Below are 12863 nucleotides of genomic sequence, written 5' to 3' on the forward strand. Positions count from 1 at the left end.
CATTCTCTATCCCTCTGAGAGCATGGACCCAGGGTCATTGTGGGTTGCAGAAGGTAGAAGGTCTGGCTTCTGTAATTGCTTCCCCGCTGAACATGGGCGTTGACTGGTCGGTCCATACTCCCAGTCTGCCTCTCTCTTTCCCTAGTAGGATGGGTCTCTGGGGAAGCGGAGCTCCAGGACACATTGGTGGGGTCTTCAGTCCAGGGAAGCTTGGCCAGCATCCTGATGACATCTGGAACCTGGTGACTGAAAAGAGAGTTAACATACGAAGCCAAACAAATTGTTGAGCAATCATGGACCCAAAGCTTGGAATAGTGGAGAGGAAGTGCAAACTCACTGCAGACTCTAGTGTACTTCTGCTTTCAGGTATATATTTTGCAGTAGTTTACGGATACATGTGAACATATGCTCTCTCTCACAGAAACTGGTATATATCTAGGTTTTGGGACTTTGTTAGAAAGTGAACCACCTGAGATAAATTAGAGTATACTATGAAAGGAAAGGTCTCACCCGAGTAATGAAGCTGAAGGGTTGTCATTCCACACGTGAAGTCTCTGGACACAGTCTGAAGTGAAGCATGTTGAGGTGGCAATCGTTGTGTTGGTTAGGTTGTGATCGGCAGATGCAATATTATTTGATATGGATTGGGAGAGGCATACGGGAAAGTGGGCCCTATACAATGGTTCTAAGACTGGGGGAAGTAGAGGCTCTGTAGTGGAGATGTGAGGTTCCTGCTGTCTTAGGGTTTAAAAAGACAATCGATAGTTAATGTTATCATCACATTATTTGGTAATTGGGTTAACTTTGAAAAGTCCTTTTGTTAGGGTTTGCTGTACAGTACCCAGTATCTTGTATATAGCTGTGCTATTGGTTGCTTCTGATATACTTGGTCTAGGCTTTTGAGAGAGTCTGCATATCAATTACACAACCTATATATTAAAAAGATTCAGTTTGTGCTTTGAAAAACTTCGAGACATACAATTAATTTTCCCCCTCTTGTATTAATTAACTAGTGATTTATATGACTACATTTTACTAGGAATGTACACCATTCCCACCACCAAAAGACTGTGACCCATCCCTCCCACCCACTCCCACCCCCCACTGTCCCAGGAAGCTGCATGTCTACCCCTCACCACAGGGTTTTTACTTTGGTGCCCTACTTACAATTTGGTCAGGTCCTGCTTTTAGTTTCCCTTTCAGATCTTCTTACTCAACTTCTGTTGATGAGTGGGATCATCCCATACTCATCTTTATCTTTTTGACTTAGCTCACTTAACATAATTCCTTCTAGCTCTGTCCAAGATGGGTCAGAGAAGGTGGGTTCATTGTTCTTGATAGCTGCATAGTATTCCATTGTGTATATATACCACAGCTTTCTCAGCCACTCATCTGTTGTTGGGCACCTGGGTTGCTTCCAGGTTTTAGCTATTATGAATTGTGCTGCTATGAACATAGGCATACACACCTCTTTTTGGTTGGGTGTTATGGAGTCCTTGGGGTATAACCCCAGGAGAGGAATTACTGGATCATATGGAAGGTCCATGTCTAGCCTTGTGAGAGTTTTCCAGACTGCTCGCCAGAGAGGCTGGACCAATTTACATTCCCACCAGCAATGTAAAAGGGTTCCTCTGTCCCCACAACTTGTCCAGCATTTGTTGCTGCTGTCCTTTTTGATGTATGCCATTCTTACAGGAGTGAGGTGGTATCTTAGTGTTGTCTTAATTTGCATTTCTCTGACAATCAGTGACCTAGAGCAGTTTTTCATATGTTTGTTAGCCTTTTGGATCTCCTCTGAGGTGAATGTTTTGTTCATATCCTTTGCCCATTTTTGGATGGGGTCATTTGCTTTTTTGGTGCTAAGTTTGCTGAGCTCTTTATATATTTTGGTGATTAGTTTCTTATATGGTGGGGGATTGAAACTGGGACCTCGGAGCCTCAGGCATGAGAGTCTCTTTTGCATAACCCTTATGCTACCTAACCCCCCACCAGGATTGTTTAAAATGATAATTATACTATTGAATTGTTGGAATTACAATATATGTAGGTATAGGTTTATGATGAAAAATATAGTATATAGGGGCTGGGTGGTGGTACACCTGGTTGAGTGCACATGTTGTAATTCTCAAGGACCTGAATTCACGCCCCTAGTTCTCACCTGTAGGTGAGGCTTCTGGAGTGATAAGGTGTCTCTGATGCAGGTGTCTCTGTTTCTCTCCCTTTCTGTTTTCCTATCTCTCTCTCTCTCAATTTCTCTATCAAGTAATTAAAATACAAAAAATACATAAGACAGGATGAGGAAGAAATAGGGAGCAAAGTTTCTTTTTTAAATTTTTTATTTATTAAAAGGAAACATTGAAAAAACCATAAGATAAGAGGGGTACAACTCCACATAATTACCACCACCAGAACTACATATCCCATCCCCTCCCCTGATAGCTTTCCTATTCTTTAACCCTCTGGGAGTATGGACTCAAGGTCACTGTGGGATGCAGAAGGTGGAAGGTCTGGCTTCTGTAATTGTGTCCCCACTGAACATGGGCATTGACAGGTCAATCCATGTGCCCAGCCTGCCTCTCTGTTTCCTTAGTTGAGTGGGGCTCTGAGGAAGCAGAGCTCCAGGACACATTGGTGGGGTCCTCTATCCAGGGAAGTCTGGTCAGCATCATGCTAGCATCTGGAACCTGGTGGCTGAAAAGAGAGTTAACATACAAAGCCAAACAAATTGTTGATCAATCATGGACCTAAAGGCTGGAATAGTGCAGATGAAGCATTGGGGGGGGGGTCTTCCATTTTGTAGATAGCTAGTAGGCATATTTAAGTTATATTCCAAAGGACCTGTGGCTATACTAGTTTTTTTTTCCCCCTGAGCTTGAAATCTGATTTGCAGGTGGATCCTAATTATTGTCTGGGTAGATGATGTTATGGTGGGAAAAAGAATAGAAAGAAACTGGATTAGGGAAACACCCAGATTCACCTGGGGTCACTCAGATTCAACCAACCTAATCAACTTAATGAGTAGCACCTCAACATGCTTCACTTCAGACTGTGTCCAGAGACGTCAGGCGTGAAATGCCAACCCTTCACCCTCATTACTCAGGTGAGACCTTTCCTTTCATAGTATTCTCTAATTCCATCCCAGGTGGTTCACTTGCTAACAAAGTTCCAAAACCTAGATATAGACCAGTCCTGTGAGACAGAGTGCAATTTCACATGTATCCATAAATTAGGGCAGATATATACCTGAAAGCAAAAATACACAATAGTCTGTAGTGAGTCAGTATAAAGTTCATAATGAAATAGTGTCTACTTAGACTTAAATACCCTCCTCACCTACTTCCTATTACAGTTGTTTCACTCAGTCCAAAGCTAACCTCATCAAAGCAAAGACTGCAAAAGCTGAATAAGGGCAAGAGACTGGCATACTTTAACGATAACTCTTTAGTCACTAACATGCCACCCCATCAGCTGGGGCCCTAGTTGGAGAGTCCTGAGATTCCCAAACAGACATGATTGGCCTAGACCTTGAATAAACCCCTCTCTCCATTGTTACTGGCCATCTCTATCAGGAACAACACAATAGACCCCTTTGTGGCCCCCACATAGGACTTTGTCCTCAACTTAGATCAACAACGGTAGAGAAGGTTCCATCCTCTGAAAGGAGGTTGGACAACATACTCTATGCTACACCTGAGGAAGATGGATCCTGATATTGGGGCAGCTTGGAACGTTCCTACTTATGACCACAGAATGTGAGCTCAGATCTACAGAAATGCAGAGGTTACATAGGCTCCTAAGCTGCCATTGATGATCCAAGTTGAGGGGGTCCTGTGGGAGGCCTACAAAGGGGTCTATTTTGTTGTTCCTGATAGAGATGACTGGTAACAATGGAGAGAGGAATTTATTTGAGGTCTAGGCCCATCATGTCTGTTTAGGAATCTCAGGACTCCCTGAATAGGGCCCCAGCTTATGGGGCGGCTTGATAGTGACTAAAGAGTCATTATTAAAGTATGCCAGTCTCTTACCCTTATTCAGCTTTGGGAGCAAAATTTCTATACCTTCTTGGAATTAAGTTAATATTAACGATGTGGGTTGTGACAAATTCTGTATTGTCATCACCAAAGGGACTTTTAATAACTTAAATTGTTTCAATGGTACACTTCAAGGGGTCAGGTGATGGTGCCCCTAGTTAAGTGCACACATTACAGTATGCAAGAATGCAGGTTCTAGCTCCTCATCCTCACCTGCACAAGTGGCTGCAGGTGTCTCTCTGTCTCCCTCACTGTCTCCCCCTTCTCTCAGTTTCTCTGTTTTTATCCAATAATAAATAAATAAAATTAAAATGAAAGAATAGTATTCTTCAAGTACTAGCTTAGTGTTCTAGTAGTGGACTGAGCCAGAGGAGTTTTACTTTTATTTATTTTATTTTATTTTTCATAAAATGGAAATACAAGATTATAGGAGAAGAGAGGTACATTTCCACATAATGCCCACCCTCAGAGCTCCATATCCAATCCCCTCCTTTGATAGCTTCCTTATTCTTTATCCCTCTGGGAGTGTGGGCCCAGGATCATTGTGGAATGCAGAAGGTGGAAGAGCTGGCTTCTGTAACTGCTTCTCCACTGAACATGGGCATTGGCAGATTGATCCATACTCCCAGCCTCACTCTCCCTTTCCCTAGTGGGGCAGGGGTCTGGGGAGGCTCCAGGACACATTGGTGGGGTCATTTGCCCAGAGAAGTCAGGTTGGCATCATGGCAGCATCTGGAACCTGGTGGCTGAAAAAGCGTTAAGATATAATGTAGAACAAATAGTTGACTAACCATGAATCTAAAGGCAAGAATACTGCAGATGAAGATTTTTAAATTTTTGCCTCCAGGTTTATCACTGGGGCTCATTGCCTGCACTATGAATCCGCTGCTCCTGGTGGCTATCTTCTTTCCATTGTTGTTTTTGTTGATGATATTACTGCTGTTGTTGTTGCTGGATAGGACAGAGAGAAATTGAGAGAGGAGAGGAAGACAGAGAGGGGGAAAGATAGACACCTGCAGCCCTATTTGTGAAGCCACTCCCCGGCAAGTGGGGAGCTGGAGGCTCTAATCTGGATCTTTGCACTGGTCCTTGAGCTTTGCACTATGTACGTTTAACCCAGTGTGCTACCGCCTGGCACCCTATTTTTACTTTTTTTTTTTACACCTGACTCCCCATTGCTGAGTCAAAAGTCCCAAAAATACAGAAGGGGGTATATGATGTGAAGCCCCCCTCACTTTATTGAATCAAGCCATTACTGACAATGCACCCATAAAGGTCTCTGGCAACATTTTAACAGTGGATTTTGACAATTCCCTGAGGGTTTCAGTCACCGAAAAGCCTCTTTTCCTGCTAACTCTTCAGATGTTTCAGCTCTTGCACCCCTGGAAGAAGATATGTGGGCTGCCACTTGGGAGACTCATGACTCTGTCTAGACCAGAACACAGAATAGCTCGGTGAGCCGAGATGGGAGATCTTTTCTACTTGAGCTAATGGTTCTATTTTTCTCCTCCAGATCCAGGAATATTCTGAAAACCTGTATTACTCCTCCTTCATTTCTCACTTGAATAGTATCAAATATCCAGGTAAGAGACGTCGACAGCAATTGCAGAAAGAAACAGGAATGAGCATGGGTGAAGGGTGAGAACAGAAGACAGGGAAAGATGCTTGCTGCTGGTGGGGAAGGTTGAGGAAGCTGAGGTCTCTCTGCCAGTACTGGTTCTGGGCTCAGGCCATGGAGAAACCTGTTTAGAAATATTGTTCCTATTATTGGCACATCTAGAGTTCCACTACCTAGGAATATCCTTATGTAAGTGGCTCTCATCTCTGCCCTCAAGTGGCAATAACAATCCTTGTCTCTTGGAGAGAGGTGTCCTCCTTAGTTTCATGCTGAGAATCTCAGGAGTGAAGCATCTCATCATCACAAGGCAGGGGAGTCTCCTTTCCATTCAACATATGATCTACCTTTCGATGATGATGATGATATGACAGTTACACAATGAGTACTTCCCTATGCACTGGCTTAATGCCATCACTTTAGAAACATAGCTCTTAACTCTCATAGCAACCTTATTGAAGTGAGAATCCTGCCAAGGCCACTCAGCAAGGAGGAGGCACCTGAGTGTCTCCCCAAAATCCTTGGTCTTATTCCCTTCGTGGAAGAAGTAAACTGGGAAAATGTTTACTAATGTCCAGCATTTATGCTTCTGCTTAAATTAGGAAATTTGAACCTGGTGAAGCCTGCTTCTGAGCTGAACTCACAAAAGACAGTGATGGTGCCTAATATTCCTTTATCTACTTTCCTCTCAATCAGGTCAAAGCACAGTTATAGAAGGTCTTAACATTATGGACATGATGCCCCATAACCCTCAACACTACTACACCTACACAGGCTCACTAACCACTCCTCCTTGTACTCAGGACATCAGCTGGTTTCTGCTGGCAGATGCTGTCTTAATCTCCATAACACAGGTAACACATGGCACTACCTCACATGTCTTCTGTTTTGACTGCCTGGTTAACAAGTGTGCTCCTCCAAACTTACCTACATTTGCACGTTTGAGTGCTGGCCATTAAAAGAGCTATTCTATTATGCCTCACTTATATGCCATGGATGATCTTACCAGTGATGTGACAAGAAATTTAAGTTGGGGAGTCGGGCTGTAGTACAGCGGGCTAAGCGCAGGTGGCGCAAAGCACAAAGACCAGCATAAGGATCCCAGTTCGAACCCCGGCTCCCCACCTGAAGGGGAGTCGCTTCACAGGTGGTGAAGCAGGTCTGCAGGTGTCTATCTTTCTCTCCTCCTCTCTGTCTTCCCCTCCCTCTCTCCATTTCTCTCTGTCCTATCCAACAACAACAACAACAATAATAATTACAACAATAAAAAAAACAACAAGGGTAACAAAAGGGAAAAAATAAATAAAATAAATATAAAAAAAATTTAAAAAAAAAGAAATTTAAGTTGATGCAATCAAATGACCTCAGACTTATCCAAATCATAGGACAAAAGTTTCACAATAATGACTGATCTCATTAGATACTACTGTTCTGGGCCCTTGATATGTGAGCTCTATATCCTTATGGAACTTCTAATAATACAAATGGTACTATAATAATATTTTCCATGTTGATTTGCCGGTAACCCTTTGAGAAAAGGGCAAAAACCAGTCAGCTTATTGTCCAGAATAGCACAGATACATAATAAGTGCTTGCTGATTTGAATAAAGTACTAGTAGTTCTTAGGTTGTCAAGCAAAGCTGACATTTCCTTCCAGGTGATAATTTTCCTGGGGAGGTATCATACCATCATCATCATCGTCATCATCATCATCATCACTTCCAGAGTAATGCGCAGCTCTGGTTTATGGTGGTGTTGGAGACCGAATCTGGGAGCTCAGAGCCTCAGGCATGAAAGTAATTTGCAAGCCATGATGCTGTCTTCCCATCTCCAAATACCTTTCCCTTAAGTTTTTTGTATGTCTCTTACAGGAAAAGGGAGATTCTTAAAAACAAAATTGTTGCTGTCTTATACATAACAGAGGCTGATAGACATTATTTCTGTAGAATATGCCTGAGACCCACAGCTGGTATTCCAACAAGTAAATCCCTCTGAAATTAGTTCAAGAAAAACAGACAAGCAAATAAACAAACATATTTTGGAGAGCTAGCACAATGGATAGGGTGAGTGCCTTGCCATGTGCATTTCCTTAGTTAGAATCCTGATACTACATGAAAGCTGAGATGGCCTCATGGGAAACTTCAGTGCTATGGTGTCTCTTCCTTCCTCTAAAGAAGAGACATCCTGAAAACAGTGAAACTGTGCATGTTTAAAGCCTGGGCTCTATAAGTGAAAAAGAAAGGAAGAAGGAAAGAAAAAGAGAGAGAGAGAGAAAGAAAGAGAAAAGGAAACACACAAGGAAAAGATATATGAGTGAGAACCAGCAGTTAGTCCTACAAAGATTTCAGATATCAATCAGTATGAAATAAGAATGTTTAATATATGGGACAGCAAGATAAGTTTACCTGGGAGGATACCTGTTTTGTTGTGCTCATGACCTGCCTTTGAGTCCTCCCTTTGAGTCCCCTCCCCTGAGTCCTTGGTCCCCAAGGCACAGGGGGGTAACTTTGGTTCTGTGGTATCTCTCCCTTATTCTGCCCTTCCATCTGAAAATCTTATCCAGAGTGGTGAAAACTCAGTGACAACACAAAAGTATGTCTAATAATATGAGAAATGAGTTTTAGACATGTGGGAAGAATAGAAAGGTATAAAAATAATCAAATAAATTTGAAAAAATTTCTAGAAATAGAAAGAGAAGAACCTAAATCAGCTACTTGATGAAAAGCCAGTACAAGAAAGAATTAGTAAACCAGATGACAGAGCTGAGAAAATTACTTAGAATGCAACTCAAAAAGGAAAAGAGAGTGGGAAGATCTAGTGTGTCTAGTTGAACTTCTGAAAGAAGAGGAGGGCCAGAATAAAGAAGAGACATGATTTGAAGATAAATTGACTGGCAATTGGCCAGAAGAGTTCAAAGACACTGAGCCCTCTAGCCAAGAAATTCAGTGAATCTATGTAAATAAAAAGAAAGTCACAGAGAACACATCAACCACAAAACACTAAAGATAAAGGAAAGATTTAAAAATTAGTCACAGAATCAGCAAAAGAGCTCAGTGTGTTAGGGCACAAGATTTGCAAATATGGGGCTTTAAAAGTTCCAGGTTCAGTCTTGAGCATCATCACAGTAAGTCAGAGAGATGAGTGGTGCTCTGGTCTCTCTCCCTTTCTCCCCACTCCCATAAAAATAAATCAATAAATCTTAAAAAAAAAATCATGGAGATAGCTCACTGGCTAATATATCTCTGCACTTGAGATTTTTCTCACATGCATTTTTCAGTGTTATATAAATTAGGGTTTTAGTTTAGTTGTTAATTTTTTTTTTTTTTTTTTTTTGCCACTGGCGTTATCACTGGGATTCAGTGCCTGCAGTGTGCCACCATTTCGGTAGTGACTCCCCCACTCCTTCTTTCTTTTTGATAATAGGTCAAAGACAGAGAGAAATAAAGAGTGAGAAACAGAAAGATAGACACTTATAGCATTGCGCCTTCACTCTTGAAGCTTCTTTCCTGTAGGTAAGAATTAGGGGATTGAGGCTAGGTCCTTGCACATGATAATGTGTATGCTTTACTGGGTGAACCATAACCCAGTAAATGTCCTTCCTATTTGTTATTCCTGAGGCTTAATCTCTCTGGGTAAACCTTTTCAGGTAGATAGAAAACAAAAGGATAGAGGGAAAGACATTATGGCATTGAGAATTACTCCAATGTGGTGGAGATTGGGCTTGGACCTTGGTTGTGTACATAACAAGGCAGGAGCACTATCTTAATCCCTAAATCACCCACTATATATTACCCTTCATAATCCACTCATATTGCCTGCAGGCTCGCAATTTAGAAAGTACTCTACAGGATCATAGTAACAAAACCCTTCAGAATAATTACCGCACGACTCAGCCCCTGCACAACAGAGTGGTGGAATCCAACTTCAAGATTCTATTTAACCAACGTGAGTAAGATCAATGACTCTTGGCTATTTTTTCTTCAACTTGTTGACTGCTTTTTTCTTTCTTTGGGTGAAATATCTTCTGTGGATAGGAGGAGGAGTAATCTAAACAGCAGGATCTCAGATAACCCAGTCTTTACAGAGTTTGGGCAAAAAGTGGCAAATCATTTTCTTAGCCCAGGTAGTGATGCTTAGTAAGGAGATCAGAGAAGACAGTGAGAATTGGAAGCTACCTGATTTATTACCTGTCTGGCAATGTCCAGAGGCAGTAGGAGAAGTACAACGTTAGCAACATCTAAATGTTCTCATAAGAGTAGAGGCTCAAGGTATTATTATTAATTCCAATTAAAATTATTTTTCCCACACTTTTATCTTGGTCTGTATAAATACCCACCAATCCCTATTAGACATTCACTGAAATTGGGATCAACTTGGGGGTTGACCCCAGATACCAGGATCTGGAAGAATGATTAGCGTTCCTTTGAGTCAGGCTTCAACTCTGTTATTTAAAAAATGTTTTGGGTTCTACTGGAAATTCTGGGGTGTTTACCAGGCACCCTTGTTTTGGGGGACCCTAAATTCTTATTCCCTGTATCCCTACAAGGTTGAGGAAAAAAAATTACTCAACTTCATAACCACCACTTTAAAAAATGTTTATTGGAGGGGATTTGTGTTTACAGCAAACAGTAAACACAATTGTTCATACATGTGTAAAATTTTCTGCAAAACATTCTGACAACACCTCTCCCCCACCACCTCACTAGGTCCTCCTCCATCATCACACACCAGGGCCTGTAAGCCCCGCCTCCCCACCCCCCCACAGTCCTTTACTTTGGTGCAATATTCTTTTTTTTTTTATTCTTTTTTATTTTTTTAAATTTTTTATTTAAGAAAGGATTAATGAACAAAAACATAAGGTAGGAGGGGTACAACTCCACACAATTCCCACCACCCAATCTCCATAACCCACCCCCTCCCATGATAGCTTTCCCATTCTCTAGCCCTCTGGGAGCATGGACTCAGGGTCGTTGAGGGTTGCAGAAGGTAGAAGGTCTGGCTTCTGTAATTGTTTCCCCGCTGAACATGGGCGTTGACTGGTCGGTCTATACTCCCAGTCTGTCTCTCTCTTTCCCTAGTAGGGTGGGTCTCTGGGGAAGCTGAGCTACAGGACACAGTCCAGGACACAGTCCAACTCCTGCTTTGGACCACTACTTTGTAAATTGTCAGTCTCTTATATGGAAAATCAGAGACAAATTTTGAATTCATCTATCTTAATTTCCCTTCTTTTCTAGAACTTGATTTAATAAACCCATTTAGTATCTTGATGGGTTAAAAATATATTTCCAGCTTTTCTGATTGCCTCATTGGGCCAATGAATAAATCACATTCCTTGGCAGCAAGAAGAATCCCCAGCAAAACTTGTGTTATATATATCCTTTTATCAAAATTAAAACTCTAATTCTGTAGTGTAGATTTTTTTTTAAATTGACACCAGAATTATCTCTGGTGGCCAGTTTTTCTCTCCTCTCCTCTCCTCTCCTCTCCTCTCCTCTCCTCTCCTCTCCTCTCCTCTCCTCTCCTCTCCTCTCCTCTCTCTCCTCTCCCCTCTTCCCCCTCCCCTCCCCTCCCCTCCCCTCCTCTCTGCTTCTTTCTCCTTTTCTTTTGATATGACAGAGAGAAATTGAGAGGGGAAGGAGAGAGATTGATAGGTAGAGAGGCAGACAGACACCTGTATCCCTGCTTCACTGCTAGTGAAGCTTACCCCCTGCAGGTAGGCTTGAACTTACCCCCTGACTGGGGGCTTTTTGCACATGGAAGCACATCAGCTGGTATGCCACAACTGGGGCTCTGTATTGTAGAACTGTAGTTGTAACCCTACCTTTCTGATCAGAAAAATATTAGTAAACCATGATAATATTATGGCTACTAAAACAATACTTAGGAAAAATATTATGATTTTTTAAAACTAACAAGGCTAATTGAGAAAGGTAAGATATATAATGGTATACTCACTATTTAAAAAATATTTTTATTAATTTATTGTTGGATAGAGAGAAATTAGGGGGGAGAGAGGGAAAGAGACAGAGAGACACCTGGAGCCCTGCTTCGCCATTCATGAAGCTTTCCCCTCAGGTGGGGACCAGGGGCTTGAACCTGGGTCTTTGTGCTCTGTAATGTGAGCGCTTAACCAGGTGTGCCACCACCTGGCCCCGTATACACACTATTATATCATTTATATGTGGTATATATCAATGGTAATTTTCTTTTTTTAATCTACCACCATTTATTTTTACACCTTCCTAGTTTGTCTCCTCTCCATCTCCTTGTCTACATGTAATCTTACTTCTGTTGTCAGTATCCACTGCTTTGGCTTCTTATTTTGTTTTGCTTGTTCATCGATTTTATATGCATGTTTTCACATGAGCAAAGTCATCCAATACTTGCTAGACTTATTCTGCTTCGTATGCCTCCCTCTCATTTTGCTATGAATTGCAAAATTTCATCTTTTCAAGAGCTAAATAGTATTTTGTTATATAAATGTACACAACTTCTATATCCAATCACCTACTGATGGACTTCTTTTGTTACTTCCACATTTCACTTATTGTTTAAAAATGCTGCAATAAACATTGGAGTGGATGTAACTTTTCATGTTAATGTTTTCTTAGTCTTTAGGTAGTACCCAAAGTGGAATTGCTCAATCTTGTGCATTTTTTTCTTTGCCTTATTGTGGCAGATTCATATTGCTTCCAACTATGTTCCTGGATTATCTCATTTAAAAATTTTTTTTACTTATTTACTTATTTGATAGGAAAGAGAAATTGAGAGGGCAGGGGAGAGGGAGAGAGAGATACATATAGCACTGCTTCACGACTAGTGAAGATCCCTGCATGTAGGCACTGGGGGCTTGAACATGGGTCCTTGTGCATGGTAATGTATATGCTCAACCAAGTGTGTCATTGCCCAGCCCCACACTCATTTCATTTCTATGCTTGCAATAATGTAAAGTTTTTGTCATTCTCCCATTTTCATTTTTCTCTACTTCTTTGTAAGGTGTCATAAGTCCCCCCTCCGAATATATTGTCTTTACAATCTATTTCTTTACTTCTCATCCTTCTTTTTTTGGATATGAACAGAAATTGAGAGGGGAGGAGTTATATAAAGAGGGAGAGAGAAAGAGAAAAACTTGCAGCACTGCTTCACCAGTAGTGAAGCTCCCCCCTCTCTGCTAGGTGGGGACCAGGGGCTTGAACCTGGGCTCTGGCACATGGTAA

The 12863-nt window shown here is 41.5% G+C and overlaps 1 protein-coding gene across 2 annotated transcripts in view; it reads left to right on the forward strand.

Moving 5' to 3' along the window:
- The window catches only part of CA6 (carbonic anhydrase 6), a 36805-nt gene that overhangs the window by 17745 nt on the left and 6197 nt on the right, over nt 1–12863 (forward strand). For both annotated transcript variants that reach the window (XM_060200964.1, XM_007538151.3), the window contains 3 exons: nt 5545–5614; nt 6343–6500; nt 9468–9591. In XM_060200964.1, the coding sequence (XP_060056947.1) occupies nt 5545–5614; nt 6343–6500; nt 9468–9591 (352 nt within the window). The remainder of the gene's footprint in view (nt 1–5544; nt 5615–6342; nt 6501–9467; nt 9592–12863) is intronic.

The sequence above is a fragment of the Erinaceus europaeus genome, chromosome 11, assembly GCF_950295315.1.
Source record: "Erinaceus europaeus chromosome 11, mEriEur2.1, whole genome shotgun sequence".
NCBI classification, from domain to species: Eukaryota; Metazoa; Chordata; class Mammalia; order Eulipotyphla; family Erinaceidae; genus Erinaceus; species Erinaceus europaeus.